Source organism: Anabas testudineus, chromosome 23 (genome assembly GCF_900324465.2).
Source record: "Anabas testudineus chromosome 23, fAnaTes1.2, whole genome shotgun sequence".
Taxonomy (NCBI): Eukaryota; Metazoa; Chordata; class Actinopteri; order Anabantiformes; family Anabantidae; genus Anabas; species Anabas testudineus.
This window is the reverse complement of record NC_046631.1, coordinates 6,101,096-6,125,870: the sequence shown is the minus strand read 5'-3', so window position 1 is coordinate 6,125,870 and position 24,775 is coordinate 6,101,096. Positions and strand designations below refer to the sequence as shown.

General features: G+C 40.8%; 1 protein-coding gene across 1 annotated transcript; it reads right to left on the bottom strand.

Moving 5' to 3' along the window:
• Positions 1–723: 723 nt before the first annotated feature.
• Positions 724–19,657, bottom strand: mdfic (MyoD family inhibitor domain containing). The gene is made up of 5 exons (XM_026364269.1): positions 19,253–19,657; positions 18,821–19,002; positions 16,863–16,973; positions 5,335–5,721; positions 724–1,127 (listed from the first exon to the last, which is right to left on the bottom strand). The coding sequence occupies exons 2-5, from the start codon at positions 18,912–18,914 to the stop codon at positions 877–879; spliced, it is 843 nt and encodes a 280-aa protein (XP_026220054.1). The 5' UTR covers positions 18,915–19,002; positions 19,253–19,657; the 3' UTR covers positions 724–876.
• Positions 19,658–24,775: the final 5,118 nt, after the last annotated feature.

The following is a 24,775-nucleotide window of genomic DNA, read 5'->3' as shown; positions in this document are numbered from 1 at the left end:
TTGTAAAAGTAAAAACAAAAAATATGAGCTCATTACCAATATTGTGCAGTTTTTTTTTCTGTAATACTGGTCTATTAGCGTTTTTAAAGTTACAATGACTCTGTGATGACCTGATTCACCTTGGAAATTTCACCAGTTTCAACTGTTCTAAAGTGCTACAGTAGATGATATAATATGAGTGTTGCAAAAATACAGTATACAGCTAAGAATATATGAACTGTCACATAAAACTGTTTACAGTGTTGTACAGCACTAAAACTGTAACCTCAGTTTCTGAGAATGAAAACAAGTTTTAACAAAAAAATAAAAAATAAAGGTTATATCTTTTGTACACAACATGTTGTGCAACAAAGTGACTGAAGAGCCAAAAGAAGATATATTTAGACAGCATTCCTAAATTAAGAATATAATCTGAAATGTGATAATACTAGTTTGAAAAGATAAAATACTTAACAGTAACAACTTACTATACACTGAAGATTTAACTATTTAACTGTCATGTTCATTCTGTATATCTGGAGTTATGGAGGTCCTTCCTAAATTCATTTTTAAAGCGTGCTTTGCTCAACCACACCATTCTACTTCACACACACACACACACACACACACACACACACACACACACACACACACACACACACACACACACACACACACACACACACACACTTGACAGTTAACACACATAAAAAAGGACATCCATAAACACACATGCTGACAATGACACACACACACCCACACACACCCCCACCCACACACCCACACAGTCTGCTGCTGAATTCAAAATGACAGCAACAGTAGTTTCCTTCTACGTTTTCTTCTAGGGTCCAGTTATCCCTCTCAGAGACACTGTGGTCCCCACCTGCACATGCCCTCCTATGTGGGGAAGCAGATGCCGCAGCACTCCATGCAGATTTCCAGGCAATCTGAGGACTCGCAGCAGGCATCCATGATGCCACAGTCCATGTCACAGGGGCAGTTGCAGTCATCACCCAGGTCGTCGGTGCAGCAACAGCAGCAGCAAGCCTCTGATGTGCAAGCACCACAAGAGGCCTGTGCCACCACCATGTTGCAAAGCGTCAGGAACTCACAGAACAGGCAGGCCAAGATGCAGTGGACGCAGCAGTCTGAGTCCAAGTTAAACCAGAGTGAATAACAAATCAAAAAGAACAAAAACACGATCAGGCAGCATACTAAATCAACAAAATGTGTGTTGAAGTGTACGATATAATACAATGTAAAAAGTTGTGTTTCACCAAAATTAGTAAAAGCAGTTCAGAAGAAGTGCATGACCGAGGACTTGCATGCTCGGCAGGCGGAACAGAGACGGTATGTGGTAAAAGGGTGAACGAAATAAGAACATTCAAAGAAATCAGTTTCTTTGAATTCCAGTTTTGATTAATGTACTGTTAAATAATTGTGGCACTATCATTCAAACTGCTATGTTGATCACACCAACATGATTAGCAAAGTCCTAGATGGCAAATAGGTGCATTAATGGTGGCAGTGCTCACACTTCTAATTAACATTTAACCTCCTCACAGACTCTCTTAATGTTGCTGTTGGCAACTTTCAGAATGTTGTTTCAGAGCAATAAAGAGCTTCCCTTTACATTAACCATTACTCAGTTACAGGTTGATTATTAGTTACATGAATTTCGCCTGTAAGATGCTGGTGTAAATAGATAATAAAACAGGATAAAGGTTTTACTGAGAGATTTCCAATGAGTATGTTAGTAATGGTCTGTACGTATTCCCATGTTCTTTAATGCTCATCAAAAAACACCACTACATTAAATTTAAGAATTTGCTATTTGCTTTATATACAGACCTAACTTATCTGTTTTTTAAATCATAAGACTTATTGAAGTGATCTTTTTCAAATGCTGAAAAGTTTCATTTGTAATAACAATAAAAATCTGATGTTACTGCGCAAGTACTAAGATACACAAATAAGAAATGAATGTACACAATTTACAGTGTCATCAATCAAACTGATCCACACTGGAACTTCTCTAGCTATATACAAGTAACTAAATCATACTAAATACCAACTGGCGAGTGTGGTGGCATATACTCCTTGCAGCTGTCTCATTTTTGAACCAAGGCCAGTGCACTACCACTGCTTTGGAGTGTTAAAAAGACATGATGTGGACGGATGCAGAAAAATAGCATTGCAAACAGAGCACATTTGCATAACTTTCATCAGTCCATCTTGAGCTGTCAGAAGGAGCTGTTACTGATTGGGTTAGAGGAAAAGCGAACAGAGGAGAATGTGGAGGACGGCATGGAAGAAAAGCTGAGGACCACTGGATGCTCATGTTTGATTAATCAAAGTAGAGGGGATTTTTTCCGATTTTTGCACTGCTCTGGGCTGCAGAGCTGACCAGAGGCACTAGCTGACTGTGATACAAACAAGATAGAGAAGGGAACATGAAACAAGTGTGTACGTGTGTGTCTGTGAGGGAGCCTGAAGTTTGAATGCATCTTATTATCCTAATCTGAGAGCATAACACCAGCAGTGATGGGAGATGCATGAGAATGATTCCTTCACTACTGAAAATGCACATGGAAACATGCAGTAAATTGCTGCATGCAGTTAAGTTTGTGAATATGTTTCAGACTAACAAAACAAGACTTATACCACAATATAAAGTGGTACAAGTATGATGCCATTTGAGTGTTATAAAATGACCACAGCTGTCTGCAAAAACCTCAAGTTCAACCTAACCGACTTTAACGGACCCAGAGGGTATAGCCATGCCAGGGTTCAGACTGTAACAGTAGAATGTGAATGCAATATAAACACACTACATAGGCATTAGGCAACGGCCAGCCATCTCAGCTATTCACTTGGATGTATAATTCAACACCAGCGATTAGTCTGAATCTTAGAGAAGGCAGCAAGGAGGAAAGGAGGAAGGGGGGGGTGGTCATATACTGTACACAAGAGAACTGGATGCAAGGCACATGTCCATAAAAACAGAAAGAGAAGACAGAAAGGCAGACAAAGACGCAGAGTGAAACCAACCAACAGACAGAAAGAAGAGCACACAGTGACACTGCTCCTGTTTAATGTCAGCGAGCGGCGATGAAGCCCAGAGTTTGCAGGCCAAAAAACCACATCCAGCACCTCTAAGGAAATAGTTCAAGACATCTGGAAAGCTAACATCAAAAAGAAGGGAGCGGCATGACACAAAACAAGCTGGATGGGCCTCAGAGCGGCAAGCTGTGCAAAACATTCAAACTCACAAAAAGGGAGAGAGAGGGCAAAATAGCTAGACAGACAAAGATAAAGGGAGAGAGACTGATCAGACAAAGCCTTGGTGGTCATGGAATACACAGAAGGCACACATGGGAAGAGGGCAGAGGATGTGAGCTGGATAGTGGATGTCCACCACAGGCTCTATAAAACACTTCTGTTTATAATGTATAACTGTGAAGAAACAGCTCATATTCTCAACAAACACATCTTGGTTTATAGGCTTAGCTTAGATGGCGTTAGGGGCCTTGGCCCTAAATCTCTAAATGAGCCTAAAGCTGCCTGGAGACCTTAACTGATTACACACAATTAACAAAAATACAAAACAGATGACAACAGTTTAGACAACCCACCCTGCTGAACAAAGGCAGTCTTGTAAATGATTCCTCAGAAGCTGTAGTGTTATCACAGATTGGCCACGGTGCCGACGGCATGTGCCAAGGAACACAGAGCAGCAGAATCCCCAGAGCTAGCTCCCGCTAGCTTATATCTTTTATTTTCTATGTTTAGGGGCTGTTTAGGAGGTTAATTTCACAGGCAAACAGATTATGTTAATCCATGTAAACATTCAGACACAACAGCCTGGCTGTTTTCCGAGGGGAAATAAATAGTTAGAGAATATATTGATTCTGAGTGCTCTAGCGTCTGTAAATAAGTAACACAAAAGCCATAATGAGACAGACATGTTGAGCTGGTGTTGGGGTTTTTTTCACCTTCTCTTTTCTGTTCTTTACCAATTAAGATGTTGAAAACGTGTCTGCTATATCTCTGGTGGGTGGATCCCACCTTTACTTGCAAGGATTAGTTGGATGTGTGTATGTGCCTTTGTTTTGTTCGCCTGCAACACGATCTGATACATATTTCAAGCAAACCATCATCAAATAAAGATCTGACTGCCCACTTTTCTCCTTCATTTAAACTTATATCTCAACCTGACCACTGTAAATCATGCATGAACATGCAACAGCACATCTTATTTTCCATCCTCACCTTGGAGTTAAAGCCCAGATAAAAAGACAAGCCAAGACAATGGGCCTTGGTTTGGATGAATAAGTAAACATAAATCCCTAAAGCCAAATATTGTATGGTCTACTAAAGGATAAAGAACCCCAGCATGTTCACGAACACATGTACAGCTACAGTGTGAGGAGTGATACAGAGTACAGTAGTTGGAGGAGGGATGCTACGGTGTTCTGTTAATGAGGGCCAGGGTGGTGCTGACGGGATGCAGAGAGAGCCCGAAAGGGCCCAGAGAGGTGTGAGGGGCCGTGAGGGGCCCGAAGAAGGATGGTCACGACTTTTAATAGGCACCCCGTGCTCTCAGGCCTCGTTAGACGGTCACACCTATCTCTCCAATGGAAAAGGACCAACCAACCGCCTTCATTACTGGACTCACCTCGGCCTTGCACCTGACAAAGTGACGGCTTCCCCGCATGGCAAACGGACCCTCTGACTTGTTGTTAAAGAAAATAAAAGCCACAGGATCAGGATAAGATGTCATTTGCTTGACGGGAGTGATAAATATGAGAGGTCATGCACTCCCATCATTAAAAGGTGGGAAAAGGTAAGAATTTATTATCAATATCTTATAAGGTATTATAAGCCTCTCAAGAAGAACCCCCTCAATAGAGAAATCACTTTAATGGTGATGGTTTCATTTGTATTTGACTGTGACTGATCACAGATAACTCAATCAGGCCGATGATAAAAGACATTTCCGTTTCCCTACCTTACACCACTCCACAGCACAGAACTAATTATTGTATTTCTAATTCTTTAATTTACTTACTTACTTATTTACCTTTTAAACTAATTCAAACCACAAATGTAAGTTTCTTACAGTGTGTGTTCTTTTAGTCGTAGAGTCGTAGAGCTACACACAATAGAAATCATTTTAAAACTGCCCTGACTGGTCTCATTTACGAAAGACATCCGAAGGTGAGATGCAGAGAGAAATAAATGCAAGCAAATGAGCGTTAGCAAAGTTAGTATGAATCTTAGCATGCCAGCGTGTATGTAAATGTGTTCTCTCCTTAATTTACCGTTTGTACTACCTTGAGTGTGGATACTCACCCTCTGGTAAAGGAGGTTTCTGTGACCCAGTGGAACTGCCTTTGCTGCGTCTGCTGCTGTCACTGTTGACGGACAAGCTAGACCTCAATTTCCTCTGCATCCTCTGCGACACAGGTGTGGATGGATGTTTTCTGGGCTGCTGCGTCGTTGGCAAAGTTGCGTCTGCTCTAGTGCCAGGGCCGGACCCACCCACAGCTCCTGTGCTGATGCTGGCACCACAGGAGCATGTGCGCGTGGCACCAGACACACTGATGCCAGGGTGGATTCCATTGCTGTTACTCAGCATGGGCGTGCCAATGCTGTTGTGGCGAAAGCCGTTTTGGTCTTTGGCAGCATCATCCCTGGTAGTGTCTGAGGGCACTGCCTGAGACTCACACTGAGGTTGAGCTGGGGAAAACATGAAGAAACCAAATTTTACACCTATTTAGTTTATTTAGGAAAAAGTAGGATGTGTGGATTAAGTAAAATAGCTTAAATCAATAGGTAAGCAGTGTTAAGTGATTAAATTTCTTATATATTGTATATAAATATACATATATATAAAAACAGACTTATTTTTATTATAATAAAAAAGGAAAGAGCTCCTTATTCCTTTCACCCTTATGGGGTTTAACACTTGATTACCATGTAACTTTACTTTAACTGAAACAGAACTTTGTCTGCACTTTCTTTGTCTTCTGCTGCAGCTTATATTCAGGTTTTCTAAACCGAACATAGTAGTAGTTAAAACATTTTCAGCAAATCTGGCCACTATTTCCTAACAGGATAATATCGATCATATGGCAAACATTTCAACCCAGAATAACAGAAAGACGCAGAGATATACAGGAACCTTATATATGACAGGTTCACAAAAGCTACTGCTGTAGGCATACAGACCTTTGTGATTAATTCAGTATAAAGAGAAAGAGAACCTGTGATACTGTGCATATACAAAATAGCTGCTGTCTGCAACGGTAATGATCTCCTTTTCCTCTGAAAGCTCAAAGATGGCCTCAACTAGTCATTCTAAGTGTATGTGTGACAGCCGTAGAAAGTCAGGAGACAGCGACCTGTCTGATGAGAAAGAAGGCGAAGAAAGTAAGTGAGCAAAGGAGGTGGCATTTTACTGAGGGGAACACCTGCACATTCAGCTCTACTGGGAGTTACTCCTACATTACCTTCCCTCCACATCAGAGCCACTGTGCATGTGCATGTGCTGCGAGTGCACGGTTAACTTGAGATTTTGTGAATTATTCATCTCTTTTTAAGTTTGTCTGTGTGAACCATACTTATTCTTTCATTCTATTCTGTAATTTCCTTATACAAAATGAATATACTGTGTCTTCACAACCAAACTCTTAATTCTGCTTTATTTACCGTCTGTGTAGTGGAAGCCGAAAAAAACCTCTGCATGCTTGTTTAAGAGTTTTTTTGCAGCTGTTTTGAAAATTACCAAATTTTCCAAACTGGATGCAAACACGGCACTTAGTCTAATATGATGCTGGTAGTTTCTTTCCATCTTTATTTTGTTTCTGTCAGCTCACCAACAAGTGCAATTATGGTTAACAAGAGCGGGAGAGAGTGTGGGAATCGGGCCTCATGCTTTTTAACAACACATCACCCCGGGAGAGGCCGGACGTGAATGTGGATGTAAAACAAAGCAATTAAATACACACACTGGGTTTTGCCTTTTCCTCATTCGGGGTTCTGCATGCTGCTTTGATAAACAAATATAGACTTTAGGGATCAGGATTCCTTGCAATTTGAATTAGACAACTGGGTAGTATAAGACAGAATTCATTATGCAGTGATTTAAGGCCAGGTTGATGGAGTTTCTTCTCCATCAGATGCCTTGCAGCCTTACGATGTGGGGAGAGACTAAAGCTTACTAACAAGGAAGCTCAGTTGTTGTTCTTCAGTTTTACACCTCATAGCTGCTGCTATATTTTTCCATTCCTTTTAAATAATATGCACCTTTCATTTTCTTCATAATTTATTTTAAGCTAGGCCATCCATTATCATAAAGAAATCTAGGAACACACACACCCAACAGAGACATATGGCCCAGAATACTTTTACCTAGAAGAGGTAAAAAAGTTTTTGGGTAGTGTAGTGGTAACATCGACACCCTTAGCCAAGACTTCCTTACGCTTACCCTACCTTTGCCTTGTATATAGCTTGTAATTTTGCTTTTGATAAAGCTTCTGCTAAATGTAAACGTAATGTAAATGCAGCATTTCATGGAACAAACAAACATATTCTGCTACATTTGAAAATACATCCTTATAGCCCAAATAATTACAGTGAATAAATCCAGTAATTAAAAAACAACTGTTGTTGTTTAAATGTTATCTGATTTCTTAGATGTAGCTATGATGTGTGAAAACAAAAAGATGGGAAAATTTCTTCTCTATAACCAATTGTTAACTTTTCCAAATTCTTCTGCAAAGACAACCATACATGCAGAAACTAGCAATGATAATTTTCCTGCCTCTCGACTATTATGAAATCATGACAATATAATACAGCAGACTTGTCTTGAGGATGGCACAGAACAAATCAATGGCTCATGTGTAATAATGCTTTTTTTCCACATTTAGGTTAGCAGACAAGTCCCATGAAGTCACACGCATAAACACACATTCATGCATAAATAAGCCAAAGTATACTTGAAGGTATAATTATCTTTCCATTTGAGGAAGCCAAGCTTTCAATTTACTAAAGTATAAATAGTTTAAGAAACCACCACATCAAATCCTGAATACATAAGTGGCAACTCAGGTTTCTGACACACTGCAAAGTCCAAAACAGTGGTTCAAGTCTGCAGAGCAGTGCACTCCAGAAGCAGGTTCTTGGATAGTCGTCAAACAGTCAAAGTCTTTATTTTTATCCTGATGAACACGGTGACTAAGATGAATGGATACAATGAAGTAATATTCATAATCATTGATCACGATAATGACAATAGTGTCAAAGATGGCAATGACAGACTTGTACAGTCACCATGAGATTAATGAAGACTTAATGAGGAAAAAGAAGAAATACAGCAAGTTCTGTTTGAACTGTGCTATGCTTTCGAGTTGGAGAAACAAAAACTTTCACTGTACAGCAGATGAGAAAATACACAGCATATGTTCTGAGCACATCCTTAAAAGCATGTGGTTGTTCAGTGTGTACTGTACAACTGTACACAGTACAGATATGGGGATAAAGCCAGTATTTGTTAAGTCTGACATCAAAAGCTGTGTATTGTGCATTTTGCATTCATCAGTCCAAAATAATTAGTCTATGAAATTTACAATATAGAAGCATCCAACTTCTATGTTCTATGAGACTATTTCTATTGATAATTTAAGATAAAGATCATATAAAGCAATGTAATTAAATAAAGTTTACACATTTAAAAAGTCAAGTGATTTATGCCAATATGTGCCAGGCTCATTAATAAATCCTCATCCCCACAACTCAGGCCCATTGCTACTACACTGTATTACACAGCAGGAAACACAACCAACATCAAAATTTGATATAACAACTCCCACCAAGTTTAAAAAAATCATATGAGTGAGTGAGTGAGTTGTGCAGTTACCACAAGCTTGTAGAGACGAGTAAATGTCCTGAGATAACTGAATGCACACAGCCTGACAGGTTGCATTAAAACGCCATGTTTGGGAAGAATAACTGGATCCACACACACATACATACACTTCAAATTGGACTTGTAACCACCCTATTTCTAGCACATCAACAACTGTTGAGAGTGTACATTTGTAGTTGAATAAAACATGGTATTCCCCTACACACACTGTCACACACATCACAGGGGAAACTAGGGGGTGAGTGGTTCTTGACTGTCTAAGTAGCATCCCAATTTGGTCTCAGTTACTAGTAGCTGACAGCTTCAAATATCTGGGGAGCATTTTTAAAAGGCCAGTGTTTGATGGATTCATGAAGAACACACAAATATAATTGCCATTTGTCACCGAGTCTTCAGTGGCTGTGCCACACAGGGACCCAGCACCAGAGTGCCTGGAGAGCGCTGGAGCTGCGCCAGAGCTGTGCGGGGGGATCGCTCTGTATGTAAAACTGAGTATATAAACACTTCCGTTTTTGTCACAGAAAATTGGTCCTACAGGAGGGAGCTGGAAATTGCACACGACAGAAGAAAGAAGAAGAGTATATATATCACAAGCCTACTGGATCTCACGTGTGCACGCACACACACACACATACACACAGACCTAGCAGGAAGGAATATGCATGCATGCATGTCAACTGAAACAGAGCTGTACAAACAAGAATTCTAAAATAGTCAAGAACATGAAACTATAACATAGAGGTCAAACAGGGCAGAATGGAGATTCTCATTTGCACAACATTTCACCGAGAGTCGCAGGTAAGGCTCGGAGGCGACTGAACAACCACACACGCTCTGTGTTACTGAAGCTGAAGTTCTTTTTAATATTAATGCCCCAGAGACGGATAGAAAGAGGAAGAAGATGATGAAAGGTGTTTGCCTAGGTTTATTAGAATGGCCTTCATGGTTATTCAAATGTCACATCATGACATCCAAATAAGACCACAATCCAGATCTTGTATTCTTCTTCTAATAGCCATTATTACACCATGCTACGAGTTTATGGGTTAACACTGAATAAAAGAGCAGATGAGCCACAGCCCCCCCCCCCCCCCCCCCCCTTTTTTTTTTTAGCTAAAAGTCTCAAACAGAAACAAGCAGAATCCATAGCAACAATTAGCTCTGAAATGCTAATTTACTAACACAGCCGGTGCTTTGTTTATCTTTTCGTGACTTATATTAGAAAAATATGTATATTTTCTGCTCGACTGGCCATGTACCTGCATGATTGAAATGCTAATTTGTAAATGTGCAATGACCTAGCCAGCTCACTTTACCACCCCCCCTCTTTGCCAAAACAGCCTGAGGTATCATCTCTCCTCCTAACAAACAGCAGTGTGTGGAACAGCCCCTGCCTTTCAATCCAAAGGGATATATTTTCTCATTAGAAATTATACATCTTCCCTGTCCATATTTATAGACGCAAAACCAGGGGAATTATACTGCACAGACTGAGAGGGACACAGAGAGAGAGGAAAATAGTACAGTGAATGTTATTACAAAGGGCTCTGATTGAAATGTTCCTTGGGCGTATCAAAGCCTCGTTTACCGTTTGACCTTCCAAACTCCAGGACAAGGACTTTCTTTATTGTCTAGAAGGACGCCTTGGAAGGAACAGACATGTGACATGAGGATCATCACTCAAGCGTCCCATCACAACAACAAAAAAAGTCTGTGATTATTATCAATATAAGAGCAAATTGGCAAGTGGTAACTAAGAACTATCATTTAATTAGAAAATTAGGCTCCAGTTGTGTAAAGATGTGGGTGCCATGCAAAGTCTGTGGCCGTGTCTGGAGCGTTTACATAGAGTTGACAGCGACCTGACACAGGCTAACAGAAATGTCACTTGTTCCAACAGATCTGAAAAAAAAATTGTGACTCTGGACATCGCACAGCAATCCTGGCCCTGTCAGATAACACGCTCACCCATAATGTTTTGCAGTTATCCAAGATAAAATGATGATCATGGTTGCACAGATGATGATGACTGCTGAGGATAGCTAAATTACCTACTCTGATATTGGATCCTCATCAGCAAAAGTGACATGTTCTGTATGTGTGTGTGTGGGTGGGTGTGTTACGGTATCCTGCAACAGAACTCTATTAGCTGTCTTCACCTGTCATGGCTGATCATATTGTGTAGCATCTCATTTAAGCAGGAAACATCACATTTTTGTCTGTTTTTCTATCCCATTCCAGGACAGTCAGTCGATATTGCTCAGCTCATTTTCAGTGGTGACACACTTATTTTCCACCCAGTTTTAATTCTCTGTGACAGTCATTCAAATTTGGCTCCTCCAACCCGCTGAAGGGAAAGTGACACTTGAAGACAGCACTTAATATTATTTCCAATCCCCGCCTCACTACTGCCGCCACCACTGCTGCCGCCTCCACCCAACAAAAGAGAGAAGCGGGGCATCAGGGATTTACTAATTTCAAATTTTGCTGCTGATTGAGTGGAAAAAAATAACCCCCTCGGACCTTGTTCTGCTTAATTACATTTTACAGTAGCAAAGGCAACTTGAAAGACAAGAGCTTGATTTGACAACATGAACCTCTTAGCATACTCAGTGCATTAGACTGGTAAAGGTGTGTGTGTGCGCATGTGTTGGGGGGGTGTCATCAATTATCCTTTGATTTCAAAACGGTACATTTTCCCAGATTAATACGTCTGACTGCTATCTAAATCATTAAAACTCCCAATGAGACGCCATTTTCTCTTACATGAATCGTGTTTAGGAGAAGTTATTCACACTCAGCCAAGCTTCCTGTCCCCAGTCTCTGGACAGAGAAGTCTCTGTCCTCTCCACTGTTGTGCAGAAGAGTGTTCATAGCCTAACAATCTTGCTTCTGAAAGACTCTAAATGATGCATTCTTCTCCTCTTTTCTGAGATGAATTTGTACAAACCTGTTTCTGCATTAAGCTTTGTCAATCGCCTTTTATTCTCCCTCATCTGTTTTTTTACCATCCGAGAGGTATTTAAAAAAAAAAAAAAAAAAGTAGAAATTGCAACTGCAGTATCTTTAAAAAGCTGCACATCTTGCACAGATTTAGGCTTTACACAGCTAGCTACCACAATTTCTAGAAAGATCAATTATGACGTGACTCAGAGCAGGCCTGAGGGAGCTGCCAGGCTCCATACTCAAAACGTGCTCCACCCTCTCTGCGCTGACGACTCAAAACAAAAACTGAGCAACAGAGCAGGAGTGAAGGGGAGGGGAAGTGGGGAAAGGCAAGGAGGGGAACGGGGGTATTTTCAGTTTCAGTTACATCCATGACTCAAATATTCCACCAGCTTCAAAATCTTCTCACTGAAGTAGAAGTTCCACAGGAAACTCACTTGTTTGAAATTCAACGGCAGGCGGGCAGACATGCACATGCGCATACTTGTGCACATATACGCAAAGACAACCACACACAACAAATAAATACAGTGTGCAACAGATCCACTAACACAGCCACTAGTGGAGTCACAGATGATCTGCTACCATTCCGAAAAAGCCAAAATATAGCTGAGGTCTGTCTATGGGTCAGAGAGGGGATAGGCAGTCTATCAAAACACCCACATACTTAGTTCCTTTATTTGCTCAGTATCAATCTCAGCATTAACCCTCTACTAATGGGACAGCTGTGGGTCAGTGCCTCGCATCTTCGGGATGCCAATCAAGGTCTTAAGCTGAGAGATCAGCCTTTGGGACAGAGGTGCTCGTCTGCCTCTGAGTGGCTTTTTAAACACGGAGACGCCTGTATCGATTTTAGCTCTAGCCTGAAAGAGGGAGGGAGCGTATTGCACTAGCCAGGGCCTGTGTCGACTGTGGCTGCCTGTGTGTCTGGACGGGAGCCATCCCCAGGTCCCTGGTCACCCTCCACTGATCAGGGGGCCTGACAGAATGACCTAGCATAGAGGCACTGAACCTGCAAACACGAAGGGGCCAAGGAGCTGGAAGCTCGAGGGGGTCGGGGCTGGCGGGGGCAACATCAGCAGAGATATCAGTAATAGAAAAGGGTTTTAACCTTAATGTTGGAGCCAAAACCCTGTTAGAGGCCAAGTAATCCCCCCTGCTCTGCTCTCATTTGAACTGGCTGATTTTTCTTTCTCCGACTCTCTGCGAGTAGCTTGTGAAAGACACAGAAACCGTCTTCAGTGGCATTTGTTCGTCAAACAGTAAACACGAGCAGAGTGGTTCACCCACTTTAGCCGTGCTAAACACATAAGGCAAATAAAAGCAGCAAAGTTTTAGTTTCAATGTATCAAAGTTATACATCTATATTATAAAACACAATGTGAAACTTTTACAATGCCACTTAAAAGTGACTTGCAGTAAATTGCATGTAATTAGATAGGATTGGATTAGATTAAAATAACCTAAAATTATATAAATAAATTAAAAAATGCACTACCCAAATCCCGGCATCAATTTAGATTTCTGCACGGCGTTAGTGATACTTTCATTCAAGTCAAAGATCAAAATATTTCCTCCAACACTGCAGATTGCACCGCACAGCAGCCATTTGGATAGAACGGTCAATTGGATGTTAATACAAGTCAGAATTTACTCTGTATACTCAAATTCTCTACGATAAACAAAAAATAATACACTCTTCATCCACAGCCTAGTTCAATAAATTTTGTCTTTTATCTACCATAAGTTATTAAAAGACTTTAGTCCATGAACTGAGGTATGCATATCTAATCATGTGGCTTAAGTATTTTGAATATCTTCCAAAAAAAATTAACAGTAAAAAGGCTTGGGCACTTTGAGTAAAATATGCTAATTAACACACTTGAAATTTCCCATATGAAATCTATCTGCACCAAGACAATGAGAAAATAATTACAACAGAGGTAGAATTACAATGACCATTTTAATCAACCTCTACACTACCATTTCACCCTATTTATACAGTTTTTGATTCCATGACCCACTGCTAAGTAATCACTTGAAAATTACAGTTCAGTTTATAATAGGTCTACGCTTTAGACACATTATTTCTGCAGAGACAGGGCTCTGAAGATTACAATAAAGATATGAATATTACATGACAACAATCATAATGCAGCACCTGACACACAGACACACACAAAAAAAACACATTCTGCATTGAAAAAGTCTTAAAGAAGCAACTTTGGAAAAATAATGAGACAAAGCATTGCATTCTGAGAATGTTGATTTGACACAGCACTGATGATGAAAATGATGATGAAGAGGCACTTGCCCTTAGTTTTATCTTGGTCTGTCTACTATCATAACACTTTACAGTTTTGTATGTTAATCGTGATTATTGCACCGTCAAAAAGCTTTTCTTGCAAGACATGTATTTGACACTCTTCCATTAAACATTTGCTTTCACCACATTTATTAGGGGTCACAAATTCACTTCCAAAAGGTCAATACTGCACACAGGTAATGACCTTGAAGGTGTGCCACTAACGAGCCCAATCAGAGATTTACACAAAGGCTAGACTAATGTCTTCCCGTAAAAAAAAAAAAGAGTGATGTTATTTGACCTTCGTTCCTCACTACAGAATTTCCCCGAGATAAAAAAACAGACCTGTTCTTCAGAAGCTAGTAAGGTCATCTTTATCAACCACAAAAGTCATTTAAAAAGTATTTGAGGATCCTGTGAATAATGTGACGATTAAATTCCTAAAAGTGGTTCTAGATGGTAGCAATTCATTTTAAGGCAGGGGCAGGACAGTTAAGGCCCTGTTTGCCTGAGATATCAGCTGCTTGAAAATCCAGAACAGTCTCTTGAGGAATGTCTGTCTCCCCCACAAGATTCTGCCACCTCCCCCAGGATGGCAGAGCCAGAGAGGAACTGTTCACCGCCTACAACCTCACAGGAAAAGGAGAATTGGACTTTTTTTTTTTTTTCTTAACAAACCGAGGAGGTTGGCAATCCCTGGAACAATCACACTTAAGCTCTTTTCTACTCCATGTGGAGTAACTAAAACAACTGCAGACTTTTAGCTTTTTCAGGTCACACGTCTCATGAGTCATATTTGTGGCTGCGTGACAAGATTAAGTTACTTGTACCCTGACGTATTTCCCATGCAAATCTGATGTGTGTTCCATGAAAAACAGCTTTACATTATTATAAAACCTTTGTCATGTTTACTTTCCTGTTTTAAGGCGCTTGCTGTTAAAAAAAGACACTGTGTCAAAATAATGTTATCATTGCTGAAATCATATCGGTCTTGTTATTACGGGATTCCTCTTGTTGTGAGAAGTCACCTTCGACATACTGTACACAGGCTTTAAATTAGGAGGAGGGGGAAAAAACAGCAAAGGTCAGGATGTAGGCAGGCGGATGATTTCTTATTGATTTCCTGTTTCTGTAGAGGCCTCTCAATTACCCTGCCGGCGAGCAATCTGATTGGTCACCTCAACAAACAAAACCACAGCGACACTGCCAGGGTCTACGACACAAAACAGGTTAACTCAAGCCATGCTAAATATAAACTCTGATTTAACCACACACAGACACAGGTACATAAAACTTTCACAGAGATCATAGCATGATTTTGAGGTTTCATCTTTATTTGACATGACTATTTAATGCCTCACAAAAGCATGCCTCTTATCATCTAAAATTTCCAAGTCTGTGTCTAAGTGTGCGTGTTTGGCGGTGGCGGTAGGGGCGGGGGGTACATCAATTACAACGCAAAACTGTTGTCACAGGGGCTTATCTACTGAGATGAAAGAAAAGCATGCCTCCCTCCAGAAGCATAAAAACTCTGCGCACCTGCCAAGCTAGAAAGACCTCTTGACAGAAAACCTTTTTTTTTTGCAACTGAATCTCTTTTCCTCACTGTTTCAGTAAACAAGCCACTGGCAAGTCATTAAGCTTAATATGAAAAAAAGCAGAAAAAGGCACCCTGGAAAAGTTAACAACATAGAAACAAAAGAACTGTTGTGTCAAATGCAAACACAAACCTTATTATAGCTAGGCACTTACATGGATGGAAGCAATCAGCTGCTATTAGCCTTTGCTGACACATCTCACTTTTCTTGGGAACAATAAAACACACACACACGCAGCTTTTAGTTGGTTTCCTTTTGTGACCTTCAATCCATAGCTCAGTATCAAATCATTTTACTGAACGCGATCTAGACTTAATTAGACCTGCTAATAACATGAGCAGTTCAATGCCAAAGAACTATTTTGTACAACACCCGTGTATCTGGACAAAGTTCCCGAGTTTTGAAAATCGATTATAAAAAGATACAGAGAAATCCAACCTTTTTAAAATCTGATGCATGTTACTTGTATCAGAGATTATTGACATGAATAATAAACAACTGCAATGTTGTGAAGCGTACTACTAAACGCTAAATGACACTTAAGACGCTGTTCAGGAGAAAAATGCTTCTAGCAGCTGGCACAGTTCTTCTCTAATAGGTAAATGTACTAAGTGTGGTAAGACAGTGCCAGAACCACAGACAGGATTTCCCTACTTCCAAAATACAGACCTGAGGGCTGGAAGAAGCAGCACAAATGGAGATATGAGCCAAACCTCAGTTATTAAGGCAGAATGAGGGAGTAGGTATTTTACAACTCACTTGCCAAGAGATCCTTTCTATTCTATTCCAGTATTTTCACTGGACACTCAAGCTAATATTGTAGTTGGACAATTGACTTCCTGCATGTCCATTCTGACTGTCATAACAACAACTAATCTTGACAGCTGTGGCATGTTCATAGAAAAATTATATTGTAACTAAAGGTTAAATAAAACATTGCTAAACCCCAACTGCTGTTTAACTTAGCCACCTATGTAAGCACGATATGTTAATCATTTTCACTCTCTCCAATTAAACGGCTCATTGTTGTTTATCATTAAAAATAACACCAAGATATCCTGCTGTCCGCCCACAGCTTTCCCAGGTCGTTAAAACTTACTTCTTACAGGCTCACAATAATTAGGCTTCTCATCCGTCACGTGACTTTGTCCTTCAGATGCTGGTTTCCTGGGAGACAGTGTTCTTCCTGACGATTCACTGTCACAAGGATCTAGGATCACAAGCAATTTATTGTTAAAGATGGTTGAAGAAGAAAAAACTGTTGCACACGAAGTTGAGCAGCAAGATATTACACTGCGTGTAAATACCAGAAGGCTTCAGCTGTTTAATTTGACGTCATCCTATTACAAGCTCAGGTTTTCTAAATAAGTGCGTATTCATGCCATTCCTCTGAAAATGTAAACTTTTACTGCAGCCACAGCGGACAAAATATCAGGGACAGCTGCACAAGCCAGAGGTGCAGAGGTCGGCGTGGCAATCTCTGCCAGAAAAAACACAGGCCGCTGGCAAACCATTACACAACATGGTGGGGCGGTTCAGGTAAAGGCCTTGCCAGAGCTCTGGATCTCATTTTCTCTCTCTCTGCTCCCGGGTGTGCTCTACCTGCCAAGCTTCTTTTTTACTGCCATAAAGGCTGTATTCATCTAAATTGGAAAAAGTATGTGGGCAGAAACTCTAGGCCCGATAGCTGCGCAAAACACAAGGCAGTTACACTCATCTCTCTAAGCAGTGTCTTCTGGCTTATAGAGTTCAAGACTCATAGATGCTATGCTCATTGCACACTGCAGCTTTGTTCTGTATATAAACCCTCCACAGTAACTGTATTCACTAGTTCTGGTGCCAGATGTCTGCTCAAAGGCCACACTTTTACACATATACTGAAAGTTTTTCAGTGACATATTGTATCATGGGCCACTTTAGCAGCGATCCCACAGAAAGAAACGGAGAAGAATGATTCAGCAAAACCTAACAACACTGACCAAAGCTTGATGCATTTGTTCCAGTGCTACAACACTTTCTGTTTGTAAGCAGTGATGTATGAGGGACTGAAACAGATCAGTGCAATCCGGCAGCTCTAGACAGATATGGCACACATCTCCACTTGGAGCTGATGTATGGCAGTGGCAGTTGTGTTAGCAGCAGTACTGTGTGATGCATCACAGTATTTAGTGATTACAGTTCGAAATAAATTGGCCTATTCTCAGTACATCCACAGTCCCCTGAGAGGGAAAATCCAGTCTTAACTGCAAATACATTTAAAGGTCCAGCAAAAATCCATTCGCAATCCAACAGTGCCAGTGATTGCTTACTTTGTCCTACTTTGCTATTTTTTGACAGTGCCATTATGATGCTTGGTATAAATAGGACGGTTAACGGTTCATTGCTTGTTTGAAGAAAAATGAAAAGGGGGTGTGGGGGTAAGCTTATTTTACATGTGATAATCTTAGGGGCAACTAGAAAGTTAATTAAAAACTATAATTGGCTGTGGTTTCTGTTAATAGTCACCAGGGCGTTTCTTCAGACTTTATTGAGAGGAAAAAAAAAAAAAGCAAAAACATTATCAAGGCTCAACACTGGGGCACAGATACTGATGTATACTAAAAGTCACATGAATATAATTTAAGAAGACAAGGCTGATATTGTCCCGAGCAGACTGATAAATGCTGATATGCACCAGTAATCTGTTAATGCATTCATTGGCTCATTTTCTATATTTGCTTCATAGACTGGTTCTCTCATGATTGACAGCAAGTGCAAGCAACATGATTTCTTGAAGGATCACGCGAGCGATATATTTTTAGCTCAGTTTCATTGCTGGCGCGTTGTCAACGTGTGGGGAAAGAAGTCACAAACACAGTAGTGAACGCCATGTACACATAGGACACAGTGTATGGATTGAAGCTTCAGGATGCACACACATTAAACTGTGTGAATCTGAGTTCAGATTGATGTGAACCAATGCAGATGGGATGTATCCCACTTAATGACATGTCAAATTAGATCTTGCAGAAGGACCCTACATGCCACAGCCCTCTGTCTTACCATGTGTGCCCTTACCTTGAGAGGCTGACAGGAGGCGACTTGTCTCTTGCTGAGGGCCCTTTCCTGGCCCTGCTGGCCTATCCGGAGGAAGGTCGGTCTCCTTGGACATGAGACTGTCGTCTTTTGGGGACACACACACACACACACACACACACACACACACTCACAGTAGCAGAGCTTCCTCTCTTCCCTCAGCCCTGTAGAAAAGCAGCAGGTCAAATACTCACACTTTAATATTCACACAGCGACAAAGTGACGTCGAGCTCCAGAGAAATAAGAATAAAAGAAAGTCCCCTCTGTCGTGTTTTACATAAACCTACTCAAATAGACCACATGCAGACCATTAGTTGGCACACTTCCTTATTTTAAATCAGTAAAAAGTTGACTGAAACTTGCAAAGAGTTGTGTTTCAGCCAACACGGCCGTGTTTTTAGAAGCGCAACTTACCTTTCCAGCATGACAACTCCCTTCCTTCAAATCGGACTTCTTCCCATCTTTGCTTCCTCCAAATCTTTCCCCGACACGTTGGGAAGATTGAAAAAAAGAAATCAAACTTAAGTAATGGAGCAAGTTGGCGTCCAGAAAACTTTTAGGGGAACTTTAGTTGGCGAGTGTTTTATGTTCGAGCCCTACTTAGTCAGGAGGTTGTCGACGCACATATAAATAAAAAAATACAGCACAACAACCGTGGACACACGCTCGACGCTCAGCAGCCGCAGTTTTCTGCGGAGGGTTGCGTCTGAAAGCTTTTCATCATATCCGGATTCCTGCAGCTCGGATCGTGAAGCCTCTCTTCTCTTCTCTTCTCTTCTCTTCTTCCCTTTGCTTCGCTCGGCGGCAGAAAAAGTGGAGAAGCGGAAAAAAAAAAAAAACTGAAAGTCCAACCCGGAAATGTGTCCCCGAACAAAAGAAAAGTTTGGTGATAAATAAATAAAAATAACAAAACAACAGTGGTCTACATTGCAGTGTGCTGTGTAGTGACACTGACTTTGGGATAGGTCATTAAACGCAGCAGTAAAGAATTAATCCTAATAATATTGCCTAATTGCTCGGTTACCATAGAGACGCGTTAATTGTTGTCACGTGACCCAATCACATCCTCACAAACACAGAATCTGTTTGTGTTGATGAGTGTTTTTTATTTTTTTTTTATTTTAATGAACTTTTAACATGTTCAAAGTGATGTGGAAAGTCAATAAACCCCTATTAGTCTGTATCATAAGCTACTGTATTGAAAAAGCACTTGAACACCTTTGATAGAAGCATATATAAAGTAGGTTTTTACATGGGTTTCATTGGCTAAAGGTCAAATATGATTTTTTTGCATTTAGAAAAATATAGAGAATCACCAGCCTACTTATTTAACCATCACTAGACTAACACTTTAAAGCCCCAAATACAGTGGGCTACTAGAATAACTGTTGAGGTTTTGTCTACAGGAGGTTTAAGGTAAGTATGTAAGGTAGTTAGACCTCTTCTGGGGTCTAACTGACAGCAAAACAACAGAATAAGGTCACTCTGGTGTGTAACAGTACAATTAATTGTTGGCTAATGTCTTTTGTAAGCTATGCACATTTGTAAGTGCATAGCTCATGTATTATACTGTATAGAACAAATGAATTTGCTGTAGTCATAACTTCACTTACTTCAGTGCGTACTGGGTCTGTTAAAGTGCTTCCCAGTATCTGAAGCATCGCTGGTTGGATCCTTATCATCCTCACTTACAGACTCAGCCCCTGGTCAAACTTATCTCTACTAAGAATGGGAACAAACATGCTGCACAGGTCAGTCGGAAAGTTAGCCAACGCACATACAAGTTCAACGTTTGATGATAATATATAAATATGCAGCAGTATTATTTTCTCAACAACTTCTTCAGTGGAAGCGTCATCTGTTACTTTTCTTGATTTCAATTCATATATAATTCACTTTAGATAAATGGTAACTGGGACCCATGCTGTGTCCTCTGTGGCGTCAGTAGGATATTGTTAGTGCACTGTCTTGCTGATTGCCATCATAGCCACTGAACCTTATTGGTAACAGTATAAGTGAGATTTAAGCCTTGGTAACATGAGAGTGTGGAGGTGATTGATGTGAAATATGCCCTCCCTCATTGACTGGATGAACTCCATTTTCTGCTCCTAATGCAGAAATCACTCCGGGTCCCCGGCAAAATGATTTACGATGAATCTGTGTCAATGTTGAACTCGGCAAACCCCACGTAATCCATCTTGCAGATATACCTACCCCGCCCCACCTTGCCTGCTCTCACCCACCCATGCCTGCCTTTGCAACGGGAAGGTAAGGAATGCAGTTCTCTCCGTCTATAAGTGTTGAATCTATTACAGGTCTGATGTGTAATCACAGAGGACCTCTGTGCCCCCTCAGGCTGTAATTACCTGGATACAGATACTCCCTCACTCCATCCCCTAGAGCTGCTCAAAGCTAAGAACTCTGTTAACCAGCATGCAATGCTTTCAGTCTGCCTATCTGGGTGGCAGTGCGGAGATATTTTTGAGAGATGAGGCCTTTAAGAAAAAAATCGTTGATACAATTGCATTTAAGTAATGGGATTTTGACCTTGCAGCGTGTAATGGCCACAGTTCACCCCAAAGATTGAATCATGCAGCGAACAAATCAAGGCCTGCACCTCACGAAATGCAAGGCTTTCCCCCCACATATGGAAATCTTTTGGGGACTGTGCATGCAACATGACTGCACCGTGAAATCAACCCCCGCTGTCTGTCTTTGTCTCTCTTTCAAAGTGACACTGCTGTTGCTGCTGACAAACATTATCTTGTGTCTGATCATGTGCGCAGTGTCATCCTCCACTCCCTCCCTCCTCCTTCAAAATAAGTCAAAGTGGAGCAGACTGTGTAGACACAGTAGGCTGTCACACTATGTCACACTGTGTCAAGCGTTGGTGTCAGTGTTGCATTTGTTGCATCTGTCTCAGAAGACACGAGAAAACGTCTCTCTGTTGACTTCATCTGTTTGTTTGGCAGGCAGCCTGATTGCTGGAGTGTGTAGTGGCGAAGAGAAGTGGAGACTCAGTCAATGCACACGCTACCAACAAGCCTAATCCGCTTTCACCGGGGAAGGAGGGAATCCGGCCCCAAACAAACATGTATCTCTGTGTCTGGCTTTCCCTGGTACGCACACAAACACATCCACATCCTAAAAGCAGAGTGCAAGCTCATGCACGCTGCAGTGGGTCAAGCATTGTTAGTCTATTTTTCTTGTCTTCAACAGATTTTATAAACGAATTAATAGCTGGGGCCAGAGGGTTCGATTGGTTCAGTATACACACCAAACTTTCTCTCTCCAGAGGAAACCTAGCAATGCTTGAAAGCTAAGTATTTATGTAACACATTGTATTTTATTTGCATAATCTGTATTTCAAAGATTGTTATTGTTAAAACAGCAGAATACTCCAGTCTGCAGAGACTCCAGGAAGTTACTGCTCCCAGTCTCCCAGTCTAGACATGCCCAAGCACAGCCCCCCCTTCACATGGCAAATTTATGTTTTTACATATGTTTTGCTCTGGTTAAACAAGGAAAATATGAAAATGTGCTAAAGGGAGACTCAGATTTTCAACTTGTTTCCTAAGGGTTCCTAAGAGTTTAAGCAGTATATTATTAATGATATATTAACCAGAGAAATGTGAGTATTTGAATGTAGAGAAGGCAGAAGGAAGTTCAATACCTAGAAGCTCTACAAGGTGAAAATGGGTTGCCCTTTAACCGCTGAACATTAGGCAGACTTTGTTACTTTGGCACAGAGATTTTCCTGGTCTTTTATGCTAAAGCTACGGTAAAGTCCAGCTGCAGGTTCCAGTACTCACACAGAAATGGTTTGAGTTTCTCATCTAACTTTCCAAGAAAGTGAACAAGCTTATTTCTCTACTACTGTATTCAATTAACACACTGATAACTGACTGTCAGAGTCTGAGCAATACAAGTATTTCATTGCTGCTACACCTGTATCATTAACTCTGGGGGTGCCCTCGTGTCATGATCTTCTTCCTAACACAATTGTTTTTAGTTATAGAGTCAAACTTTTGCAGAAACTGAGCTGAGAAGGAGAAATGGCTGTAGGACAGAACATCTGTAATTATCCCTAATGAGCTTATTCCTTAGCGGACTGCAATTCTAATAGACATGCAAAAGTTGGCCTACGTTGGCCTTTATGTCCACTTTAATGGCCAGGCAAAAGAGTTGAGGTGTCGCTTTGAACAGCAAGTACCTGCACCTGTACCTGATCAAATCTTCAAAGATTTTACACAAATCCATGTAGAATGAGTAGAGGTTAATAAGTAAGGCTTTTTGAAGCTGACCGTGACACCAGCTGAACCCTGACACCCTCACATGATTAATGGCATTACGGTGAGTTCTTTTTTTTAAAGTAAAGGATTGTTTGAGGCTGACTGATCAAAACATTAAAGCTTTTATTGGTCCAGCTGTCAAAGAGAGCCTCACTTTGTGTTTGTCGGTTTGAACTGTTCTGTCTGGACGGGCAATGGAGATGAATAGGGCATAAATTTGTGAACTCAAAGAAAAATCTTTCTGTGACCACAATGAGGCTTGTTACTGCAGCTGGAGAGTTTTTTAATGCAAACAAACAGCCTATTCCTTAAGGACAAAGGATGCTGGGAGTTGAATAATGTCTACCTTTCTGCCTGTATAGCTGGACATCTGGACTCCAAGTTTGGATTGAGAAGAGCACACATAATCAGTTGCAAATGTTCACACAAAAGCACCAGACTTCATAAATATGTATCCCTCGGATAAGTAAAGACTATAGCAGGTGATTGACGATTAATACTTAAAAAACAAGAGCCCACTCAGCAGGTTATCACTGTAACTTGGGCCAGGCAGTGCAAAATCCATGTGTCAAAAGCCATATGTGACGCCTGCGCCACTTCTTTGCTCTGGATTGAAAATTGCTTCCACTGGCTCCTGGACGAATATAAGATTAAAGTTGACAAGCATCTGTGATTAATTTAACTTTATTGACAATCATCCAAAACCACAGAGCCAGCAACTGCATTTGATCCATCATTCAGGCCCTGCCATATGCTGATGCTGTGATGCTATGTGGAAACCAAAAACAGGTGGAAACTGGATGAAAACTCAGAGACCACTTGATAGTAGTCACATAAATCGGCACACACTGACACGCTCACATGCATGCCAACATCATGCCTGCTAATTAGCCACCTCTTCATTTCTTCAGCATCATAATACATGAAACAAACACGTTTTACATAATGACATTTTACACTGTGGGTGTGGTTTACAATATGCTGGCTTACATCACGTACATGCCACTCAGGCTTACAGATGCGTTGACTTATAATTCTTATTGTGACAGCTGATTGGGAAATCACAACTTCGTGACGGAGGTGACTTGCAGCTGCTTATGCGATCTGAACTTTGGGGGAAGTGCTCATTATCACTGCCACTGTGAAATAGCTTAGGAGTAGCAGCCTAATGCAATTTTCTAATTTGCAGATGTCACTATGTGCATTTGCAACCTCAATTCTAACAAGTGAATTAATTTAATATTTTTAAATGATACGTTTTTTTTTATCTTTAAAGGTGCCTGTGTTCTTTGTCCTTCGTGCCCTTCTTTGTTGTCCAACATGGATTGATAATCAAAAATGTCTGACTGTTTAGGATTTCTATGATCCTTCACAGATTTGTGATTAGCATAAACCATAAGCCGAGCTAAAGCGACGCTGGCTAAAATCACAGTAGGATCCTTATTTGTTAAGGTGGGACACCTCATAGCCTATGTGTCCTGCTTTGAGCTTTCTCACATGGTGCCAGCACATACCCCTGAGTCCTGTTAGCGAAACCCCCCGGGTTGAGGCAGATGAAATTTTATCCACAGGCACGTGCAGCCACACAGTACAGTCACCCAAACCTACAAATGCTACACAAACAAAGCACAAATATCCTTCCATA